At 49.5% G+C, this 24,660-nt stretch overlaps 1 protein-coding gene across 10 annotated transcripts in view; it reads right to left on the bottom strand.

Moving 5' to 3' along the window:
- The window catches only part of ANO10 (anoctamin 10), a 198,046-nt gene that overhangs the window by 26,786 nt on the left and 146,600 nt on the right, over positions 1-24,660 (bottom strand). For all 10 annotated transcript variants that reach the window (XM_051851848.2, XM_070050949.1, XM_070050954.1 and 7 more), the window contains one exon: positions 18,068-18,184. In XM_051851848.2, coding sequence (XP_051707808.1) covers positions 18,068-18,184 — 117 coding nt within the window. The remainder of the gene's footprint in view (positions 1-18,067; positions 18,185-24,660) is intronic.

Here is a 24,660-nt window from a genome sequence, read left to right as displayed (position 1 = left end):
TCTTCCTTGGGTGTTTTGTGCAATGATCTTTAAATCCAGAGGAAGGAGCCTGCGGTTCCTCTCTGGGCAGGGCTGGCAGAGCCTGGCTTCATGCTGCTTCTCCGCGTGGTGACACCACCATACGGGTGTTTGCAACAGAGCAACCATGTTCCTGGGCTGCACACAAGGACCTGGTTTCAGGTCTAACAGAGGAGCACTGACCCGCACCCCAGGCCACGTGCACGTTAGGGCTCAGAGGCAAGTGCATTTCCCAGTTCCTGTCTGGCATGTAAACGAGTTTCCCCGGGGATCAGCCATGTGCCAATCAGCCATCTCCTCCTGGGGAGGCCGCGGTGTCAAGCTGCAATTCCCTCACGAGACTTGGTGCTCGTCTTTGTCCAGTTAGGCTAGAGGAAGTGCAAGCTCCCTGAGTCAGCAGCCAGGACAAGGCGAAAGCACCGCAGAGATAAAGGGTTATTTTAATGTGCGTATATACATGTGTACACAAAGTATTATTTTTTTGAGCTAAGCGAGATTTATTTAGGTCACAAATCTGCCCACCAGCCAGGAAAGGGGGCTCCAAGAGAGGAGGACCCACGCAATGCATTTTCTAGCTAAGGGGTCAGTTACAAGTCTCCCTGGACTGTCACAAACTGACACTTGGTGTCTCCAACAGGACTCCTAAAACGCGGGATGGAAAAATACCCGCGTATGCAAGAAGATGTGAATGGCACGCAAACTGGCTCCGCCCCCAGCCACAGTACTAGCTCTGGACGCCCACCCACCCACCCACCTGCCACCAAACGTACGGCACCAGGAGAGCCGAGGGAGGTGAGGGTGCAGGGTGAGAGAAAGCTTTAGAGTGGGCAGCAGGTCACAACCTGCGGTGCGAACGGGAAGGGGGCGCCTGGAGCACACTCTGGATCCCACCGCTCTGCCCACCGCGCAGTGGTCCTCCCCGGCCCACCCCTTGCCCCCTCTCCTCCCGGCCCTAGAGGGCGCACTGCGGCACTTCCCCGTCACAGCCGCAGCGCCCCAAGCGTTCTCATGCCCTGCTACTCTTTCTGGAGCAAAGAAAGAAAGAAATGACAAACAACTGTGTGCAGCCTAGCAGGCCGGTGAGAGGTCTGTGTGCTCCGGCCCGCGGAAGCGCAGGAGAGCCCGAGCACACAGCGGACAGGTTCACGGAGGCAGCCGCAGACTGGCCCCTTGCAGGCGGACCTTCGGGTTATTTTAATAATATTACCATGGTTGCCACACCCACCCCATCCTGCACCTGAGATGTCCAAAGCACGCGGCAAGGAGCGGCACTCAAGCCCCGCCCAGTAGGAGAGGACAGCTCCGCCTCCGGCAGCCCGCACCCCCACCCCCACCCCGCCTAGACCTCGTTTTCTCTCTCACTTCATCCGTGTTACTTGCTTGAATTCTTCCTGGAGTGGAGACAAGTGCCCAGGCCAAGGCTAGTCGGGGGCTCGCACCCGTCCCCGCGGACCGCCTGTTTTTTCTCTCCCTACTTACTTTCCTCGGCCTGTCTCTGGGCGAGGCCTCAGGAGATCATGGGCAGAAGCGCCCTCTCCCCGCCTGCAATCAGTTTTGAGTACTATCTCCATGTAGGCTGCATAGCTACTGCCGGCCACGCAGTGCGGCAACACCGAGAAGTGACCTGGTGCATGGTCAGGGGCGGCCTGAAACCGGCTGTAGGGCAGAACCGAGGAAGCGGGATCTGAATGCAGCCTACACTGGGAGGGCCCCGCACACCCTACCCCACCCCATCCGGAGAGAAGTCACTTTCCACATAGAGAATCCCACGTGGGAAGCAGAAACCAAGAGCTTGGAAGACCAGAAGGCTGGACCATCCGAATAGAAAAGGGATGTGCCAGCACCGGGCTAACAGGAGAGAAAGCAGGATAATCTGTTAGAATGAAACTCCACCGCCCCTCCCCCCAAGACAAACAGTCACACTAGCACAAGAGGAGATTAAAGGAAGGGGTTCGGATAACATCAAATTCAAAGTACAGCCAACTGTTTGTACCCAGCATTTTCACTTTCTTGAAAAACAGAAAGAAATGAAAATGGAGAAGAAAGAAGAAGAAAAGGAATGGTGATAGCTCGACAGAATACTAAATTCTCTATACCAGGTCCAATGCTGCCGTGCTCAGCTGGCATCATTATTCTTATTACAAACTCTGTGATCAAATTCAGTTCCATTCCACTGCTCAGTGCATTCTACCACCATAACAGATGGGCCTTTTCAAGTCTGAGCCCGAGAGGAGCTGTCCAGGGATGCAGTATCAAAATCATCTACCCCTAGGGGCGAGCACTCTGAGGCAGTGGGCTCAGCTGTTGCGTCCCACATCGGAACGCCTGGGATCGAATCCCACCTCCGCTTCTGATCCAGCTTCCTGTTTATGTGCACCCTGGGCGGCAGCAGGTGACGGATCCCTGTCGTCCACATGGGGACCCAGATGGAGTTACAGGCTCTTGACTTAAGCTTGATCCAGTCCCAGCTATTTCTGGTATTTGGGAATGAACCAGCAGATAGATGATCCACTGACTGCTTGCTTCTTCTCAATCTCTCTGTGTCTTAGATACAAAATAACTAGCCGGAGCTTTAGCATAATGGGTTAAGCATCCCATATGGGTGCCAGTTTGAATCCTGGCTGCTCCACTTCCGATACAGCTCCCTGCTAATGTGCCTGGGAAAGCAGCGGAAGATGGCCCAAATATTTTGGCCTCTGAACCCAGGTGGGAGACTTAGAAGCTCCTAACTCCTGGCTTCAGCCTGGCCCAGCCCTGGCTGTTGCAGCCATCTGGGGAGTGAATCAGTGGATGGAAGGTCTTGATCTCTCTCTCTCTCTAACTCTAACTCTGCCTTTCGAATAAACAAATAAATCTTTTTCAAAAAAATTAACTTCAAAAAAGTGTCTCCAAGGATGTAATTAGTTTATTCTCTAACAGTCAAGAAGTCCACGATATGTATACTCATTCACTCTACTCATTCTGCATGTTCTGGTGGGGATGCAGGTAGGAAAGCCACAGACCCGAGTCGCCGACCTGGGCCTGACTCCACTTGCTCACTCTGTGTGGTTGTTCCAATCATCGCGTCCACTTCCAGTGGAAGAAACGGAGGCCCGGTCCGGCTTGGTAGCTTGCCCAGAGATACTGTGTAGTGGTGAAAGCCAGCCTTCCCTGGATATGTGCACTGTACACCAACAGCCATCGAAGCACACAGAGCGCATGCCCTGCCCCTCCTGATTACCTACTCAACCAAAATGCTTCACTGAAGGCCAACGTTTCAGTGCAGACTGTAAATAAACATGACAGTTCCCACTGAGCTGTTCTGATTAGAATGGCAAACTCACACATCATTTTCACGGAGATGATCTGTGGACAGCTATCCTGGACAAAGCTAAATGAAGCCAGACCGATGTTTTTTTGGAAAAGGTTTTCCCCAACACACATCTGAAGAAGTGAGCCGATTAGTCCAAGACATCACACAAAGGCAGCCGGGATTCACTGTCTCCAATCAACGTAATGCACATCACACGGCAAGGCAGAGCTGGCTTCCCAGCAAGCGGCATGTGCTTGCGCTTGAGCCTGTGGCTGAGACCAGACATGCAAATTAAAGAGCTGCCTCGCGTGAATCCCCAGGACCGTTCACGCCGAGCTTCTGCAGACCCACTCACCCAGACCACCCCCTTTTCGACTTTTACTTTCCAAGCAGCAAATGAAAAGAGATTTTTTTTTTTTGTCCCCAATTGGTTGGGGGGGAAGAGATTAAGAAATGAAAGCCGCAGCCCTGATAGCATAGCTCCCTGGTACACGAGGGCAAGCGACTCTAAAAGGATAACCACCCAAAACAAAAACAAATAAAAAGCAAACCTGACAAACGCACAGGGCAGGGCGTGGGGATCCATCTGCTCCAAACCACATTTTCAGAACAGGAAGACATAGACAACAAACATTTTTCAAGGGGAAAAGGAGCTAAAGGCCCTGGGAACTGAATTTCCCAAGCTGGTGGCAGGCCAGGTCCCCTATCTGCTTTGGGCCCCCCCATCACGTTCTTGGGATGCCTTGTTCAAACAAGTTTATCTCTTCTATAAATGGCATCACCAAGAACTTCTGGTTAAATGTCCAGAAGCCATAACACAGTCAAAAGCCAGGATTAAATCCTATTATTTCATGGCTAACCTGGAAAAACCACAGGATCTGAATAATCTGGACCCATCCTGTTAATGGGAGACGACTGAGAAATTTCAAGAAGCAATCACTCTGGGGCGGTAAGCAGGGAGTACAGGCTAACGATGTACTGGACAGGAAAACAAGTCATTTCCAACACACGTTCCGCGTACCTAACAATCAGTGCATTAACTTATTTATGAAGCCATATAAAACACTTTTAGGCTCATCTCCAGTTTCAAGAGGAGTTTGAAGGGAAGGTAAAAATCACTGTTTTAGAACTTACTGCAATGTACCAAACATTGTGCTAGGAACTTTCACCGAGTGATTTTATTTTAAATCAAATACAGAACGCTGAGAGGCCTATCCTTATGTACTGTGTGCGAATGATTCGCTGCTGCGTGGTCAAGGGCCAAGTTCAATAAAAATGGACATTTTCAGCATGGCTACACGACGGCCCACTTTGGCTAGGACTCCCGAGATGCCTCAACAAGGCTGGTTCTCTCAGCTCTCTCTATAGTCTGCAGTCTCAACAGGGAGGAACTAGCTCTCCAAGACCGTTCCACAAGAGCAGCGCCGTCCAAGTCCAGAGAACTATCGTGGGTGTACTGAGCTGCAGGTGCTAAGGGGCTAGAGAATCTTGTGGGGAGGGGAGCTTAGCCAAACAGCTAACTCTTTACTCAGGGCTCCTGACCCTGGGAGGAGGAGGCTAGGGAACGCAGGACTTCAGAGCCAGAGACCTGGAGGTGTGATACAGGCTTTGCAATTTACTGACACTCTAATTTTATATAAATCACTTATCCTTCCTGGGTACCGGTTTCTTTTTCTTTTTCAGCTTAGTACTGCATGAAAGCAGAGGGGAATAGTGAAGTCTGTGTCCAGTCACCTACCGTCAACAATCACCAGCTCACAGTTAAGCCTGGCTCACTTGTCACCCGGCCTCCTTGCCTGGATTGTTGGTGCCTTAGTTGTCTATTATTGCCAAAACAGAGTACTCCAAAATTTAGTGGCTTAAAAAGACAAGCATTTACTATGTCCCACTCTGTGCGTGTCAGGAATCTGGAGGCAGCTGGGAGGCTGGGGCCCAGAGCCACAGGCAGAAACGGCAGCCAGTTGAGGGCTTGCGTGAGGCTAAGGCAGGGGTGACAATCTGCGGTCCTAAGGCCTCATTGGGCACCTGGCCTGTTCGTATCAAACTTTAGTGGAACTCAGCCATTCTTCTTCATTGGCACATTGTCTATGGCTGCCTTTGCAACGCAATGGGGAGAACTGAGTGGCTGTGATGGAGACTGTGTGGCCCTAGCCTGCATACCTAAAATATTTACCATCTTGTCCTTGACAGAAAAAGCTTGCCAACTCCTGGGTCCAACATGGCTTGCTCACATGGCTGTAGGCAGTAGGCCATATTCCCAGTCGTGCAGGCCTCTCCACTGACTGCTTCCGTGTGCTCACAACCTGGCCAGCTTCCCAAGAGCAAGTGATGCAAGAGGAAGAAGGCAGAAGCCATCATGCATTCCAATAACCACAGGAAAGACAGCATCATTTCTGCAGTATTCCACTGCCTACGCACAACAATCGGGATACCAAGTGGGAGGGGAGGGGAGGATCACTGGTGGCCATCTTGAAGCTAACAACCATGGTCAGAGACCGTATTCCTTAATCAGTGAAAACAGGGATTGGGACAGGGTCATTTCTGTAGTTTCAGTTCTAACATCTGACAAGGACATGTTGCAGGGAATTCATGAGTCATTGTATTTTTGGGCTTTCATCACAGAATGCACCATGATCTCGTGGGATCCACAGGGGAATGGTTCCAAGACCTGCTGAGGTACCAGATTCTGTGGATGCTCAAGTTCCATGCATAAACAGGCAGAGCATTTGCATACAGTCTGCCCATATCCCCCTGCGTATCCTGATTTGTAGATGACGTATGATACCTAAAACAACTCAATGCTATGTAGTTACTATTACTCAATGTTGAGAATATTGAAAAGAAAAATAAAACCTGTGTATAGGTTCAGTGTGGCTGCAACTTTATTATTCTTTCAATAATTCTGATCCTTCACTGATTAAGTCTAAGGATCTGAAACCCAAAAATATAGACAGAATACTACTTAATATTTGTTGAATTCCAGTATCTGTGTTTTTAAATATTTATTTATTTATTTATTTGAGATGCAGAGTTACAGAGAGAGGGAGAAACAGAGAGAGAGATCTTCCATCCGCTGGTTCACTCCTTAGATGGCCACAAGTGCTGGAGCTGGAGTGATCTGAAGCCAGGAACCAGGAGCTTCTTCGGAGTCTCCCATGTGAGTGCAGGGGCCCAAACACTTGGGCCATCGTCCACTGCTTTCCCAGGCCATCAGCAGGGAGGTGGATTGGAAGTGGAGCAGCAGGGGCATGAACCAGCTCCCATATGGGATGGCAGCACCACAGGCAGAGGCTTAACCTGCTGTGCCACAGCGCCCGTGCTAGTACCTGTTTTCATTTTGACTTAGGTATGTGTTCTTGGTAATATTACTGTTTACATCCCCAGAACTGTTACTAGTGTGAAGTGATTACTTTCCTTTAATTAGATAGTATTTCAACGAGTTCTTAAATCCAATCATTGCTTGTTTTCTGCATTCTGTTCTTAGGAGAAATAGAGAAATGACCAAATAGGCAGTTCTTAAGGATTTCCTTCACGAGTCTATATTCCCTGGTTTATCAATCACTCTATTTTCAGCCCAATCTCTTCAGCCTTCATTCATCGCATGACACAATATTCAGTCATATGGGACACTGCTGAAAACCAATGGAAAAATACTACTGCTTATTGTATTAAATAAAAGGTTTCCAAGTTGAGCAATTGGGGCCAGTATTGTGGTGCAGAAGTAACCCAGTGCCTGCAGCACCAGCATCCTATGTGAGCACAGGTTTGAGCCCAACTGCTCCCCTTCTGTTCTAGCTCCCTGCTAAAGCATCTGGGAAAGCAGCGGAGGGCGGACCAAGTGCTTGGGCCCCTGCACCCATTCAGGAGACCTGGATGGAGCTCCTGGATTTAGCCCGGCCCAACCCTGGCCACTGCAGCCATCTGGGGAGTGAACCAGAGAATGGAAGACCTCTGTGTCTCTTTCTCTGTAACTCTGAGTTTCAAATAAGTAATTAAACACTGACCACTAAAATCAAGCATGATATCCTATATACATATGGTAAATAGCTAATAATGGTTTCCTACATTTAATCTGCAAATATGCAGCACAGAGGCTAAGTACAAGGCCAAAGGACAGGAATGTAGTAAAAGGAAAAAAGCAGAGAGACTGGGTTTTCACCTAATGATGTTCATTTAATTAATGACTCATTCAACAAACAAATTCGATGTCTGGGGGCCGATGGTTAAGCCACCACCTGCAGTGCCAGCATCCCATATGGGTGCCAGTTCTAGTCCCAGCTGCTCCTCTTCCCATCCGGCTCTCTATGGCCTGGGAAAACAGTAAAAGATGGCCCAAGTGCTTGGGCCCCTGCACCCACGTGAGAGACCTGGAAGAGGCTCCTGGCTCCTGATCAGCCCAGCTCCAGCCACTGAGGCCATCTGGGGAGTGAACCATCAGATAGAAGACCTCTCTCTCTCTCGCTGTCTATTCCTCTGTCTGTAACTCTGCCTCTGAAATAAATAAATAAATAAATAAATATAAAAAATTCTATGTCCAGCGTAATCCTGCCCAAGAGCTTCTTGTCTGATAGTCACAGATGAATTATCTTCGACCTTGCTAAAGCTAACAGCATAATCTTTTAAAAAATAATGTATTACTTTTCCTATTGTGGTAAATGCAAATAACATAACATTTGCCACCGCAGTATACAGTTCTGTTGTATTAAATAGGAGGGTGCTTCAAAAAGATCACGGAAAATGCTTATTATAAAAACCATGCAGCAGGCGCTGCGGCTCACTAGGCTAATCCTCCGCCTTGCGGCGCCGGCGCACCGGGTTCTAGTCCCGGTCGGGGTGTCGGATTCTGTCCTGGTTGCCCCTCTTCCAGGCCAGCTCTCTGCTGTGGCCAGGGAGTGCAGTGGAGGATGGCCCAAGTACTTGGGCCCTGCACCCCATGGGAGACCAGGATAAGTACCTGGCTCCTGCCATCGGATCAAGCGCGGTGCGCCGGCAGTGCGCCGGCCGCGGCGGCCATTGGAGGGTGAACCAACGGCAAAGGAAGACCTTTCTCTGTCTCTCTCTCTCATTGTCCACTCTGCCCGTCAAAAAATAAAATAAAATAAAATAAAAAAAACCATGCAGAGATTCCATTTTTTATACCAAAATACATTTGTCTTTTAAATTCTGTTTTCCATGAACTTTCTGAAGTATCTTCATGTATATATAATAAGCATTCTGAAGTCTGAAGCCTTTAGAAAAACTCATTAAGGGATTTATTTTTTCTTTACACATACAGGTTTATCTTAATTAATGACGTATATGACCAGGCTCCAAAGCCCTTGCCACCACGCTGAGAGCGGGGACCTGAGGTCTCAGTCCACGGACCGGCCCCTCCCACTCACCGTAGGACCTGTTGGTAGAGCAGCCAGTAAAATGCTGAATGTCACTCCATCTCAGAGTCTACCCAATAGTTTCCAGAAGTAAAAATAAACCTGGCTCTCATTCAGCCATGTCTCTTTCATCAGGGGGAAAAGTGATGCAACAAATCTTACATTCTGCTTGTAAGACAATCAATGAGATAAACTGCAATGTATGCAGATTGTTGACTGGGGCACACAAAAACGATGGGAGGGCTGTCAAGGGCAGCAGTCTTCCTGTGACCTCGGGATTCTTGTCCCGTGAGAACACTAAGCCCAGAGGGCAAGGCTACCCACCAGTGGTGAGCGAGGATCAGGATCGCTTCACGGCCTGCAGCGTGCACTGTCACCTGGCTTTCTGGCCCACAAGCACGGGCCGTCTCAGGATTCCACCTGGCCTGACGTGGGGTCATTTTACAGTCTCAGGGAGGTACCCTTGTTAGTGACATCACTCTCAGGCTTTTTCAGAAGAAATTAGGATCTGGGCTTCATCAAGGCCCATGCACGGCACTCACACCTAATTGCTCAGAACGCAGTCTCTTCCCTGGAGACCCCAGAAAGGCACATGACCTGTTTCCATTTTTACCAGGGACTCTACTTTAGGACTTTTCTCTTTTTTTGGCCAAGGACGTCATTTGTCATTTATTTACTATACTGGCTTCTGAACTATGCATTGAGTCAACATACTCAGTTTGATTAAACAGATTTATCCCCAGTCTCCTGGGTACCAGGCCCTGTGCTGGGTGAGGCACCGCCTGCCCCTGGGGAGCTCTCCCAGGACGGGCAGAAGCAGCACCAAGCAAAAGGGTCCAATGCACAGAAACGGGCACTGGCCTCCGTGTCCCAGTGTGGGGAAGGCTGTCCCCAGCTGGTAGGGTCAATGAGACTGGCTGCAGAGCACAGGTCCCTGGGTAGCCAGAGCTGCAAATAAGCAGGAGGGCTGGGAATCCTGCTAGGATCAAAGGCGAGAGGAAGAATGCTGCCTGAGGACAATGACACGCACAGGAGTCCACATCTGTTAGCACATCAATCGTATTTAAAGAAGGCTGTCATTTATCAATTGGGAAGAAATCTACACGAAATGCCCTGCGAACAGCCAGCAGACCCCACCGGGAAAACTGTTCTGAAGACTCCCTGGCACAGGCACAGGATGAGAACAATGCCTGCCGCATGCTCCCTCTACTGCACTGCCCATGGCTACTCTCCTCACTGCCATTACTGTGGTCTGGCTGGGTTAGGATCATGCAAACAGGTGGGCCTGCTGCAGAGGTGTGATCCTGACTCACCCATCAAGGGACCACTGTCTCCCGGGGGGCCCCACTCCAACGGCACCACCCAGTTCCAGCTGTGGGTCATGCAGTGTCTCATCTCAGCTGCACTCGGACCTTCCGAGGTGGGCCCCACTGTCGGCAGGCCCACGGGAGTGTGTGGGAGACTGTAACACAGCCAAGTCGTTACCTACCTGCACGGGGCTGAGAAAAACCACCCGACACAGGAAGAAAGGGAGAGGTCAGCTCAGACCTAAATCCTGCAAACATTACAAACTTTGGGTCACCTTTCCTCGGATGGAGACTGGCCCTGGACCTGCAGTGGGGCCCTAGCAGATGGACCATCCCTTGCCCAAGGGCTCGGGCTCTCACACTGCTCCCCACTGATTTTCTTACAAGTCAGTTCTCGGGGCCAGTGTTATGGCATAATGGGTTGAGCAACTGCCTACAGGGCCAGCATACAGCTGTGAGTCTAATTGGAGATCCTCTGCAAGTAATTTGGCCTTTCTATCCGGCACGTTTTACTGCGCAAAGTTTGACATCAATGTGTCCTGGTGAAGATATTTTCTGGTCAAGTCTATCAGGAGTTCTATGTGCTTCCTGTACTTGGATGTCCCTTTCTTTCTACAAATTAGGTAAATTTTCTGTTATTATTTCACTAAAAAGGTCTTCTAATCCTTTCTCTCTTTCCACGCCTTCAGGAACTCCTAGAACCTGTATGTTGAGTTGTTTGACAGTATCCTGTAGATTCCCAACAGTGTTTTTTAGTTTTCTAATTTCTTCTTCTTGTGTTTGGTCTGACTGTATAATTTCCTGTGCTTTGTCTTCTACATGAGATATTCTTTGTTTAGCTACACTGATTCTGTTGTGAAGGCTTTCCACTGCATTTCTTATATGTCCTACTGAATTCTTCATTTCATTTTGATTTCTCTTTAAGATTTCAAATTCATGGGAGAAATCTTCTTTCATGTCAAGTATAGATTTCATTAGTTCGTGCATTTGCTTCTGATTACTTCTAAGTAATCCTATGATCAATTTTTTTGAATTCCATTTCTGCAATCTTATTATCTTCACAATCTAGTACTGAAGTGTTGCGTTCTTTTGAGGGTGTCATGTTTTCCTTATTGTTGTTTCCTGAATTGGTGCATTTGTTATTCAGTATTTGTGGAGATACTCATTGGTTTGTTTTTTCGCTGTGGTAGCTTTTATCTTTGGATTGCGTATGTGTGGATTAGTGGAGTGTCTGCTCTCAGGGAATACCTAGAGCTGTGTGCTGTGTGTGGCCAGGGAGCTCTGGTCAGTGCTCCAGGGTGAAGGGCATGTCTGAAGTGACACACCCAGGTTTGGTGTGGTAAATCTCTCTCTCTCTCTTTTTTTAATCAGAGGGGAGGTTTGTTCTTGTCTGTTGTAGACTCAGCTGAGCTCCTCTCCTCACAGAAGACCAGTGCCTGGGGGCTAGCCCCAGTGGGAGCTCTGCCACAAGGCCCACACTAAGGATCTGTGCAGTGCCCAGTGTAAGCCCAGATTCCCCAGCCATGTCTCTCACCAGGTAACCAGGGAGCCCTGAGCACATGGAGCCTCCCACAGTGACAGCCCAATGTCCCAGCCACACCCCTGAGTCCTCTCACACAGCCTGTGTGTTTTCACAGTCTTGGCACACAAGCCTCCCACAGTCACGAGCACCCAACCCCCAGTCTGCTCTTTCCACCAGACTCAGGAGTCTCCACTCTGCTGGTTGCCTGGCGTGGACGTGAGCTGGTGTAGCTGTAATGTATGTCCAAAATGGTGCCTGCTCTCTATCAGCTTGTTACAGGATGCTATTGCAGGGTGATCGGGCAGAGAGAAATAGGCCCCTTCTTTGTTTTTCTCCTCTGGTTTGGCAGGTCCACCATCCCCCATGGGGCTCCAAGCCAGATTCCTTCTACATTCTCCCTGCAGCTTTTGTGCCAGTGGCTTGGGCTGCTGCAGATGGTCTCACCTCATTTTCTAGTGCTGGTGGGGAGGCTCTCGGCTGCTGGAGTCCTGAGTTGTGGGTGTCCACACCCTTCATGCAGATCCACTGGGTCCTCTAATTTGCACAGAGTTTCCTCTGCTGTTTTCTCCCTAACTCTTCCCTGAGACTGAACTCTTTCCACTTTTTTTTTTTAAACTGTCTTCTCCTGAACTAGAGCAGCAAGCTCCCTCCCGACTCCACCATCTTAATCCCCTCCCCCTTAATTGGCTCTTAACATGCCTGAGCGTTGAATAAATCAATTTAAGAAAGAAAGGGCATCGCTGGGTTGATATTTACTGTCTAGACTTCTTCCTAAAGGTCTCAGCCACCAAAGCCGGCTCATCTGAAAATGCCCTTTGCAGAGCAAACTTTGACTCCCCAGCTTGCCTCTCACCTTCACGTCTGATTTGCCTACGTATTCGGAAACACCACATAGTTTCCGTACAGATACCCCAACAAACTCCATTTCTGGTACATTTCCTTTCCACATTTGTCCTAGAATCTCCCCTCTCCCCCACCACCACACACGCTGCCCACCACCAGCTGAGCCCCAGGACTCCTGCATTATAACCATTGGCACTGCTGGTTCCACAGTCCACTGAATTCAGCCTTACAATTTGTAGAACTAAATAGGGAGGTGCAAAAAGCCTCAGGCAGCAGAAATCGGTCTAGAACATGTGCATTCTTGGCACTCAGCTGCCTGGCCTGGCCAGCCTGGGTTCCGACTTTGTTTGGGGAGGGCAGGGCTTGGGGAAACGGGGGCTGGAGCAGCAGGAGGAGGGGTTGGGGCCCCCACCTTGGAATCAGGAAATCAGAATGTTCAGGAGCTGGATCTAAGAACCTGCACTTCCTGATGTTTTAGATTTGAAAGGCACCATCCTATGGAAGAAATGTGTGATGACTTCAATTTCTCCATCCTACTTTGTCCATAGAATGGGAGCTGAGTTAAAAGCAGCGACAGAAATGTAAACACTACGTGGCGATTACTCCTCAGTATTACAAGCTTCTACTGAGGGCAACAACTTCTTGATGGCAAGTGTCGACCTCCGGCCACTCACCAGAAGGTGCCCCGTGACAGGCCGGGTATCAGCGGGATTTATTTCTAGATGTGTTTTTATTAAGTGCTCTGTGATCCGGGCCCACACGCCGGCCAGGGTAGTTAGCAGAAGCTCTCTGCTTCTGGATGTGGGAGGAACCCGGGACCCAAGGCCACACTGAGTTATGAAGCAGGCAAGTGTCAGGTATGAGAAAAAGGAGGAAAAATTCTGTGTCCTAAAACGGCACCAGCTCAGCAAGTGGACCCCAAATGTCACTGGTTAGTGGAAGTTTTCGCAAAGTCCTAGACTGCCCAGGACCTCCTGGGCCACCAGGGAGATGAGAATTCATGTGTGTGGCTGGGGGCAGCACAGACTGCAGCAGCCTGTATCGGTGCTGGCCGCGCAGGGACCGGGGACCGCACTGGGGGCCAGCCGCTGCGCCTTCTGCCCAGCTGTTACCTGGGACTTTTATCCTGAGCTGGAGGATTTAAAGAAACAGAAAAGACGCACAGACAGGGAGGGAGCAATGCTCCTCCTGGGTTTGCAGGGCCCTAGGGGATCCTGACGCCGGCACGCACCGTGGCTCCCGCCAAGCCCATGGCCAGACACAACCAAGCGGCACACGCAGGGCAGGGTGACATGCCTGTCCAGCAAGCCCAAGGAGATGAGTTTAAATACGTCTTACACTCACAGGCAGAGTGTGCCTGAAGACGGGGGGAGGGGTCTCCGAGCTGAGATGAACTGAGCGGCTGTGCAGCCACATCTATGACAAACACAGCAGCCCACGGCGCCCCCAGTGGCACAGCCAGCAGAACTGTAGCAAGCATTTCACATCAATGTGAAATGGGGACATGTTGATAATATCCACTGTCAATTTTAAAAACCTGTTTTTATAGACGAACATGCAGTAACTAAAAATCCTGACAGGAAAGCTTAACTGACATGTGCAGGGTATCACCTTGAGCTGGAGTTCAGATCTGCACACAGTAGCCAGGAAGTTGCTGCCCCATCTACAAAATATCCCCAGAGGGGGGCCAGTTTTGTGGTACAGCCAATTAAGTGGTCACCTGCAGTGCCATATGACTGCATCCCATATGAGCGCTGGTTCAAGTCCCGGCTGCGCCACTTCCAATCCCGCTCCCTTCTAAAGCGCCCGGGACAACAGCAGATGGCGCAAGTACTTGGGCCCCTGCCACCCATGTGGCAAACACAGCTGGACTTCAGGTTCCTGGGTTTGGCCTGACCCAGCTCTGGCTGTTGCAGTCATTTGAGGAGTGAACCAGTAGATGGAAGATCTCTATCTCCCCTCCACCCCCACTCCCTGCTCTGTTTCTCTGCCTTTCAACTATAAATAAATATTTTTTTCTAAAACAAAAATTACCAGAGATAAAGCCTGATGAACTGAAAGTCTTGCAAGGACAATAATGCACAATTATTTTTCTGCTTACTTAGGCCCTAAAAAGTTTCAGATGCCATGTGCACAGAATTTTAAATAGGCATCCAGAATTTTTCATCATAAATTAAACAGCTGCAAAAATGTATTTCCTAGCATCTGGCAAATATTGACACTTCAACTATGAAGCCTTTTTTTTTTTTTTTTTTTTTTTTGACAGGCAGTTAGTGAGAGTGAGAGTGAGAGAGAGAGGGAGAGAGAGGGAGAGAGAGGGAGAGAGGGAGGGAGGTCCCCCCCCCCACCCGCTGCTGCCAAGTGGCCATCGGTATGCTGCACCGATCCGGAGCCAGGAGCCAGGAGCCAGGAGCCAGGAGCCAGGAGCCAGGAGCCAGGAGCCAGGTGTGAAGCCATTCTTTTAAAGATACTGAGGCATTTTAAATATCATGGTGATGCTCACGCTATCATCACCTATTTAAAACTTACATGACCACACTCTTGTTAGTAAAATTTTTGTTTTTCCCCTTTCCTGCTTTGAAATTATATTTTCTTTCTATTTCTCCCACGCATGTGTGTGTATCTGTCCCTCACATGCCTGTGAAGCACTCTCACTTTGCTGTGGTAAAATACTCATAAACTGGAGCTTCAAATCCTTTCAAAATTTCCCAGGATACAAAGGCTCCCAATTGAGTATTTAAAAGGACTGATTGGTTATTTGAAGCATTGCTGGTGCAAAAATGACTTAAAAACCCACCCCCCCACACACACACATTTTGACGAGCCATTATGAAGCAGAGTTCTGGATACACTTGAGAAATGCGTCTCTTCAGGGGACAGATTTGGTCTGGGTGGGCAGGAGACCGGGCGCCTGTGTCAGAGGCAGCTCAGCCCATGGCACCCCCCTTTTGAAGAGGTTCTCTGCCACCCTGGCAGGTTTCATCCCGGGAACGGGGCACAAGGCAGGCAGGCCTAAGACAGGAAAGAGGTGCGCCTTTCTTCTGCCAGGTGGGAGGGAGGAACGGGACAAGGAGAGGCTGCACAGACAGGAGAACCGGGGTTCAGGAAAGCGCTGGGACGAGCGGCAGCTGGACATCTGAAAACTGAGCTCGTTCACCCCTGCACAGTCTGAGGGGCCTGGCCGTACCCAGGGCTGTGATCCGCCCACCCCTCTGGTTCATCCCTCCTCTCTGCCCCTCACCCAGGGCCTCTCAGCCCCTCCCCGACACGAAAGCTGAGCCAATACTTTCGAATACTGACTGGGTGTCAAAGGAGCACCGTGTGGGTTTGTCCTGCATTGCTGGGGGTCTCTGCCCCTCCCTGAGGAAATCACACGGCTCACTTGGCCTGGCCTGACAACTTGGCCTCCACGCCTGGTCCACGGCCTCATGCTCCAAGACCCCTGAAGTGGAAACAAGCATTTCTCCAGCAACTTCACCTGCTGCTGACATTTTTTGGTCTTTTCTTTAAACACAAATGCACGGGGATATTTGCAGAAAAGGAGGCCGAAGGAGGAGGGGGCGGGCACGGAAGAGGCACCTGCAAATGCCTGGAAAGGGTCTAAGGGAATTCAAGGAGTTATCTGACGATCAATGTGATGGTGGGCTACACACACACACACACACACACACACACACACACACCCAGCAGCGAGAGATCTTTCTCTAAAACGCACATTCACAGAATTTTATTATACAGATACACCGTAATTTACTTAACCACTCTCCTACTGAGAAATTTCATCATCTCAGATGTTTGCTTTTAAAATGTTTTAAAGGCTGTATTTTGGTATACTTTGCAGATACAACCGAAACAAGAGTTACTTAATGTTCCGGAATAATCTCAACTTCGATTCGACTGTACTCTAGAAAGGCTGACCTCACTTTCACCTCTCTCTAGCATATACCAAAAAAAAGTCCATTTCCCTACATGCAAAGAGGATGGGGTTCTCAGCAGGTCTCTGCTAGAAGAGGTGCAGGGCAGCATCTCACTGCGGCTGGAAGCTACCTTTCCTTCATTCTCAGCGGGACTGAACATCTCTTTTGACGAACCGTGGAAACGTTTTTTGAGTTCAAGGCTAACTCTTCGCCCCATATGAAATTTCTTCCCCAGCCTGTCCCATTTATCTCTTGACTTGTGTTCTGCCAAGTGGAAGTTTTAAATCATGCTGATCGGCATCTGACTATGGCTTCTGTCCTCACGTGGAAGGCATTTCTGGCAGGAAGGTCTACACAGGCTTTTCATACACTGCTTTTTGGTTCAAGTTTTTAACAGTTAAATCTCTCAACGATGTGAATTTGGTGATGGGGGTTTATAAAGAAGGAGGTGTAACAAAGCACAGTAATCTCCCCAAATAGCTGTTCATCACCAAATCGTGGAACAAATAATCCTTCTTTCCACTGACACAAACTGTCACTTTCATCATCTACTTAACCCCAGTGTGAACTCTGCTCTGTCCGACTCCCCGTCTGCTCCTCTAACTCTAAACGCACCGCCGTAAGGGGTGTGCTGCTCAGAGTGCATTTTCACATCTGGCAGAGACATTATCTCCAGGTTTTTTTTCTTTTCCAAAACTTTCCTTGCTATTCTCAGATGTTTATTTCTACATACTTGGCACTGAGATTGAACATTCTGATTCTAGGAGAGTTCTTAAAAAGTGTTTTTCATAGCAAAAATCCATATTGTTTTCAGAAGCTACCATCTGAAGGCTTTATATTTGGGTTTTCTCCCTGAAAACGGTTGTTTTTACTTCACTCATCTTTTCTAATTGGTTACTCCTTATGAAAGGCAATAAATGATTTTAGGTAAGCATAGTAACTTGCCTCTCTACCTGGGGTCTGACCATGGGGAAAGACCCCGACCCCCGGGCTGGCCCACATGTGGCTCACAGGGGCCCGCCAGCCTCCAGCCTCCACCACATGCCCTGCTCTGATGGAAGGCCAGCTTTTCCTTTCCTGACTCTGATTACGAGTGCTCTTCTGGGGTCGCCCCACCCACTCGGCAGTGGGGACTATTCCAGTGTGGGGCTCTTTATCTGGGACACTGCCCTCGGAGTCCTGGCTTCTGTCAGAGGGTCAGCTCAGGTAGCCTCCTCCTCCCAGATCCCCACACACCAGGATATTCCTGAGTGAAGTGGCTTGCAGGTCAGAGACTGTGTGAATCTACCAGGTCCTGGACCCAAACAGGGGCCTCTTAGGTGCCACGCCTTCCCGATCTCCTCCTGCCTGCAGTTCCCACGTCCTTGGAGATAAGCAGCTCAGGCCAACTAGCAACCTCTGCCTCTCTGTTCTCGCTCTCCTACAAGCAGACAATCACCAAGTGGTGAATTCAGCCAGACTCGTCCCCCGCCCCCTTCACTGTGTTGGTCCCTGGTAGAACATGGAAGTCACTGACGAAGTATTTCCTTTCACGGCCATGTGGGTGCGTTTACCACATGTTCTCATTTCTCCTTCTCTGCAGGGTACTTCTCGGGGTTTCTTTTATTTCCTTCTCCTCCCTTAATGCTTCTTTACAAGACAGCATTTTATAAACTGTGGGGAGCCGTGCTGGGGTGATGCTTACATATCTCTGCTTGTTCTCTGGCTGAGTGCTAGCTTGGCCGTGCTAACAGTGACTCCTGGAACTGTTTCCTGTCACTTGCTGAAATGCACCCAGCTGACAAGACAGCTGCTCTTACCTGCTGCTTGAGCGCCTCCAGCGACTCGAATTCCAGCCTGGCCAGTTTCATCTGGATATGCCGGGGCTTATCAGGTATGGCAAACGCGAGTATGAACTTCAAAGCCAGGAGGGCATGCTGAAACAAGGAAGAAGATACACTGATGTGCTGCGGCAGACCGGCTGTGCAAGGAAGCAAACTGGCACCCAACAACCCGGGTCCTTCGCAATTTTCTTTTGTTTTGCTTTGCTTTTTTTTTTATAGAAAGCTTTTCTTTAATAAATATAAATTTATTAAGTACAACTTTTGGATTCTAGTGGTTCTTCCCCCATACCCGCTCTCCCACCCCCAAACCATCCCACCTCCTACTCCCTCTTCCATCCTGTTCTTCATTAAGATTCATTTTAATTATCTTTCTATACAGAAGACCAACTCTATACTGAGTACAGATTTCAACAGTTCGTACCCACACAGACACACAAAGTATAAAGTACTGTTTGAAGACTAGTTTTACCGTTAATTCTCATAGTACAACTCATTAAGGACAGAGGTCCTACATGGGGAGCAAGTGCACAGTGACTCCTGTTGTTGATTTAACAATTGACACTCTTATTTATGATGCCAGTGATCACTCGAGGCTCTTCCCATGAGCTGCCAAGGCTATGGAAGCCTCCTCATTTCACAAACTCTGACGTTATTTAGACAAGGCCATAAGCAAATCAGGCATTTTGTAATTAGTTATCATTGGCCTGAAGAGCATCAAAGGTTAGCAGGCCAGTGAGTTACATGTAGACTACCTCACTGTGGCCTGTTCAATAACTGTTGACCCATTTGTTTTATTCTCACCCATCAACAGCAAGTGTTTTATCAAAATATGTTTTATCAAAAAATCAAGTTTATTTCCAAAGAAAACATTTTTCTACATGTGCCTTAATTCAGAGAGTGCAAAACCGCTCTGGGCTTTGGGCTTCAGGCTGACTTGGACGGAACACACATGGTCTTCAGCCTAAGGTCCCCGGAGTTCTCGATGTCCCCAGTAGTGCCTGGCTCAGTTTCTTTGGTGCTGTGATAATCAATGTGAATACTGATTGGCTGACTGACTGTGGTTGATCATGACCTTACACTGCAAACTCCATGCCCCATAGGGCAGGTTCACAGAACGCAGAGTCTATCAGTATGATCTGGGAAACACCAAACCTGGCCATTCTGTTTCCCATCTGCACCAGCTCCCTGCGCAGGCGCTCTGTTACAGAATGATGAGACTTGTAACTGAGCCAACGGCACTGACCCACAGGTATTCCTGCCCCTCCGATGTGCAGCCTCCACCTACTGAAGCTTCCCCAAATCTAGCACCTTCTTTGGGATCCAGGATTACCTTCTCCCCACCCCCCCACCCCCCAACACCTCAACAGTCTTAAGAGTCCAGCTGCTTCTGGGATGGTGCCATGGATGGCTAAGTATTAAAAGCTGTGATTTTTTAAGCTAAGAAATAATTAAAAAGGTATTAAGAAAAATGGATGAAGGAGAGGGAACAGCATTTAAGAAATGTCATGCTGAATTACTGACAACGGAGATGGCTGAAAAATGCGAATCCTTTACTGTGGTATTTTCCAAAGGACGACGAGGGAGACATGACAAGTGCTATTCTCAGGAGAGAAGCATGGACCAGTGAGGCAATCGGCACCAGGCCAAGCCAGCCACCATTCCATCAGAGAACTGGAAAACCAGGGCCGGCCACGCACGGCCGGGTATTCACAAGAAACCTGGAGAGGACCGGGGACAGGCAGCCTTCACTGCAACGTCACGGCCATGGCCAAAGACGACACTGCAAGGGACTCGCTAGAGATCTGCAGCAGGACAAACAGGGAGGCGAGACAGCACAGACCAAGCGACACCCACTGGAATCCTGAGCCGGAGGAACTGAGCTGACAGGGACCCGGATATAACCAACGAGGAGAAATGAATTATTCAGAAAACGCTCAACTTCACCAGCCTTTCTTAATATTAAAATACTGAGATATAATTTTTTTATTTGACAGTAGCGTTACAGACAGTGAGAGAGAGAGAGAGAGAGAGAGAGAGAGAGAGAGAGGTCTTCCCTCCGTTGGTTCACTCTCCAAATGGCCGCTATGCTGATCCGAAGCCAGGAGCCAGGTGTTTCTTCCTGGTCTCCCATGTGGGTGCAGGGCTCGAGCACTTAGGCCATCCTCCACTGCTTTCCCAGGCCATAGCAGAGAACTGAACTGGAAGAGGAGCAGCAGCCGGGACTAGAACCTGGCGCCCAGGTGGATGCCGGTGCCACAGGTGGAGGATTAACCTAGTGCGCCACGGCGCTGAGATATAATTTTATACCTTCTGTGGAAATATTAGGTCACGACTGTACTCAAATTAGTGGCTGGAAATAAATTTCAGGTGTTCTTCAGAAACTGTGAGGCCTTAAGTGGCCAGACCCCCACGGTGAGCAGGTCAGCAGCCCCCTCCATTCTCCTAACAAATCTGTCCCTATGACATCTTCCCCAGTGCCCTGGTGGGAAACTGGGAAACCACCCTGCGAAGGAAGGCTCGGCATGTTGGCGGCAAGGCACCTGGGAAGCATGGCAGCTGTTCCTCGGGAGCAGGACAAGGCCACGAGGATGTGGAGGGTGTGGTTTCCACGTGGGATGTTCATGAATCTCCCCTGCGGGGCGGGGGTCTGGTGCAGCAGCTTCTGTCTCCGCCTGCGATGCCTGCTTTACGTCCTCACTCCTCTGCCTCAGATCCTGCTTCCTCCTAGTGCACATCCCAGCAGGCAGCAGGCGGTGGCTCACGCTGCTTCCCTGCCACCCAGACTGAAACCACGCCACCTGCAGTTCAGAGAATTGGGCGTTCTGATTGGAGTCTGAGTGTGAAAGAAGTGGAGGGAACTGGTCACTTGGCATCCATTCATTCTGCCGAAAGGTGGGGCCAGCCTGCTCACCTGGAGCCGCCATCCACCGCTCCCTAACCACCCCTCATGTGCCCGACTATTTCCTCTCACTGTTTCTCAAACATTTATTTATCTGAGAGGTACAGCCACAGACAGAGAGAGGGAGAGACAGAAAGGTCTTCCATCCACTGCTTCACTCCCCAAATGGCTGCAATGGACGGAGCTGGGCCGATCTGAAGCCAGGAGCCAGGAGCTTCTTCTAGGTCTCCCATGTGGGTGCAGGGGCCCAAGCACTTGGTCCATCCTCTACTGCCCTCCCAGGCCATTAGCTGAGAGCTGGATCAGAGGAGAAGCAGCCAGGACTCAAACCAGTGCCCATATGAGATGCTGGCGATGCCGGCACTGCAGGCAGCGGCTTTACTCGCTGCACCAAGCGTCGCCAGCCCCTGGCTGATTAATCAGCTGGTGTTCGCAAATTCCTTCTCCCCGTCCACACTCCCCTGCCCTCATCAGGTCTCGGCAAACAGCCGTGAATACTTGGGAGTGGGGTGGGAAGACAGCACAGCGGAGACACAAACAGCTGCAGCAGCGGACGAGCTTCCGGGAAGCGGGAGAAGCACAGACACCGCGGTCACCTCTGCGCGGCCAGGAAGGGATGAATGAGACCCGCCCCCCCCACACCCCTTCTTATTCCTGGTTTCTTTTACACAGGACCCAGAACTTACGTTGTCACAATGGATGAAGGAAATCATGTGCTCCATCCAAGAAACCTAAGTAACATTTACAACACTGTGTCTCAAAAAGATCAATTCTTAAAATAGTTTAGATTTCCCACACAACCACCCTGATCCCCGGTTGGGAACTGCTTTATGTTAACTGATCTGGGAAAAAAGATTTCATGGGCCAGCGCTGTGGCGTAGTGGGCTAAGCTTCCGCCTGCAGTGCCGGCATCCCACACGGGCACTGGTTTGTGTCCTGGCTGCTCCTCTTCAATCCAGCTCTCTGCTTATGGCCTGGGAAAGGAGCAGATTGTGGCCCAGAAGAAGCTCCTGGCTCCTGCCTTCGGATCAGATCAGCTCTGGTCAGTGCAGGCATCCAGGGAGAGAACCAGCAGATGGAAGACCTTTCTCTGTCTCTCCCTCTCTCTGTCTGTAACCCTAACTCTCAAATAAATAAATAAATAAGTAAAATTCCTTTAAAAAAGTATTTCAGCTATCTTGGCTTGTTTAGGTCTATAAAAAAACCGGAGATCAAACAGGAATTTACTCACATTTGGAGAAAGATACACCTGGAAAGAACAGGTGGGCGGAAAAGCCTGTCTATGAAAATATATCACATACGGGCCAAGTCTGTGATCCTCCACCACCGGTCTTCTGAGGTCAAACTGGCAAAATGATCTCCCGAGCAGAGTAAAGGAGAAATGCAACCGTGGGCTAGGGTGCGGAGAGGGGCAGAATCTTCACACCAATACACACAGAGGCGCCGGCGCCGCGGCTCACCCATGGCCACCGCAGGGCTGGGAGGCGCTGGGAGGCTTGTGCCAGGTGCAGAGACGGAGCAGAACCAATTTATGTTGTAAAACCAAAAAGAAACCTTCGTGATGTGATCGGCTATTGCACCTGTGCTCTGTGGCAGTGTGTCCCCAACCTTGTCTCTTCTGAAACGGAAAAATGCAAATTGAGAGTCAGCTCCTCAGAAATCTCAGAGGCTAACCTGATGCCTACAGTGGTGGTGTCTGTGGCATCGGTGCTTCCCATTCAGAGCTCAGCCACATGGGCACAAAAGAGCCTTCTTAAAAAAATGCCAACTGCCAATTTTCAAAAATTATTAATAGAGCAGAGAATTTCTAAAAATTATGAAATTATGCTCTCTAGAAAGCCACCTTCGGTGGGGCTGGCATTGTGGCACAGTGGGTAAAGCCACAGCCTGCGACCCCGGCATCTAACATGGGCCCAGTTCATGTTCCAGCTGCTCCACTTCGAAACCAGCTTCTTGCTAATAGCCTGGGAACAGCAGTGGAAGATAACCCAAGTCTTTGGGTCCCCAACACCCAGGTGGGAAACCTGAATGAAGCTCCTGGCTTCAGCCAGGCTCAGCCCTGGGGATGGAAGATCGCTTTGTCTTTCTCTCCCTCTCTTCCTCCCTAACTCTTCAAATAAATAATAAATCTTGAAAAGAAAAGAAAGCCATCCTAGGGTTTTCCTTTTAAGACGGTGGCCCGAGCAAGTACATCTATGTTCCCACCTCCCAAGGGTTCCCAGAAATGGCACTTGTATCTAATGAATGAGGTTGGAAATTAAGAGAAACTGCCACCACTTCTGAGGATTGGACTGATGAAGGGGAAAGGGGCAGATCAAGCCCCCTGAGACAAAGGCAGGTCCTCCCAAGGTCTCCCCTGAGAAGCGCCAGTGACAGATTTGATGCCATGAAAGAAACAGATAGGACCAAGGAGTCAGCAACAAAGTGAATGCATTCAAGGGCAGCCTTCAGGAAAGCTGAGGCTGTGGTGCCAATGGGCCTGGAGGTCCTACTCCTGCACTAGAGCCTGAGATCCTTCTTACAACAAGAGATCTGCTGGGAGATTTCCTGGCGCACAGCTGCTGGGCTCAACAGAGCAGCCAAGCGGGGCCCAAGGTTATGCCAGACTCACACTTAAGACTCGGAGGTAGGAGCCGGTGCTGTGGCATAGTGTCTGGACTGATTTGAGAGTCATGGGCAACCAGCACACTTTATATGCCTAGGGATTACTAAGAACAAATGAGAGCTCAGTAATTCCAACAGCTCCAGAGAACCTGCAGTACTGTGGACAGGCAGCAAAGGCAGTAAGAGATGAACCGGCAAACGTTTCTACTTGGAAAATTACACACCCAAGCCCAGAGAACACACACCCATCAGAAATGGCTTGGGAGGCTCTCTGTAGCTGAGCTGATTGTTAAAGATCTTCTGGTACAAAGCCAGTCTGAAATCAACTGGCAGAGATAGCTGCTTTTCAAATGGCCAAATCACAGTAAAATAGGGATATGAAGAAACAGGGAAACATGACCCTATCAAAAGCACACACATCTCCAGGAGCCGAGTCTACAGAAATGAATTTTTTTAAAAGATTTTTTATTTATTTATTTGACAGGTAGAGTTACAGACAGTGAGAGAGAGAGACAGAGAGAAAGGTCTTCCTTCCACTGGTTCATCCCCCAAATGGCCGCTACAGCTGGAGCTATGCCAATCCGAAGCCAGGAGCCAGGTGCCTCTTCCTGGTCTCCCATGTGGGTGCAGGTGCCCAAGCACTTGGGCCATCCTCCACTGCCTTCCTGGGCCACAGCAGAGAGCTGGACTGGAAGAGGAGCAACCCGGACTAGAACCCGGCACACATATGGGATTCCGGCGCCACAGGTGGAGGATTAGCCAAATGAGCCACGGTGCCAGCCCTGAAGATGAATTTATCACCACTTGTCCAGCCTTACAAAAGATCCTTCAGGATGTGCTATATACAGAAACACAGAGATATAGTCATCATTATAAAGAATGTGAAGGCAGAAAATCTCCCAGTAAAAGCACAAAGGAAATCCAAAGCAAACAATAGGAAATGGCAGAGCCAAGTTAGTTATCAACAGTAATCTCAAATGCAAATGGCTTAAATTCTCCAATTAGAAGATACAGACTGGCTACATGGATAAGAAATCAAGACCTATCTATTGGCTGCTTACAAGAA

This window comes from Oryctolagus cuniculus, chromosome 10 (assembly GCF_964237555.1).
Source record: "Oryctolagus cuniculus chromosome 10, mOryCun1.1, whole genome shotgun sequence".
Taxonomy (NCBI): domain Eukaryota; kingdom Metazoa; phylum Chordata; class Mammalia; order Lagomorpha; family Leporidae; genus Oryctolagus; species Oryctolagus cuniculus.
This window is presented reverse-complemented; position numbering and strand designations above follow the sequence as displayed.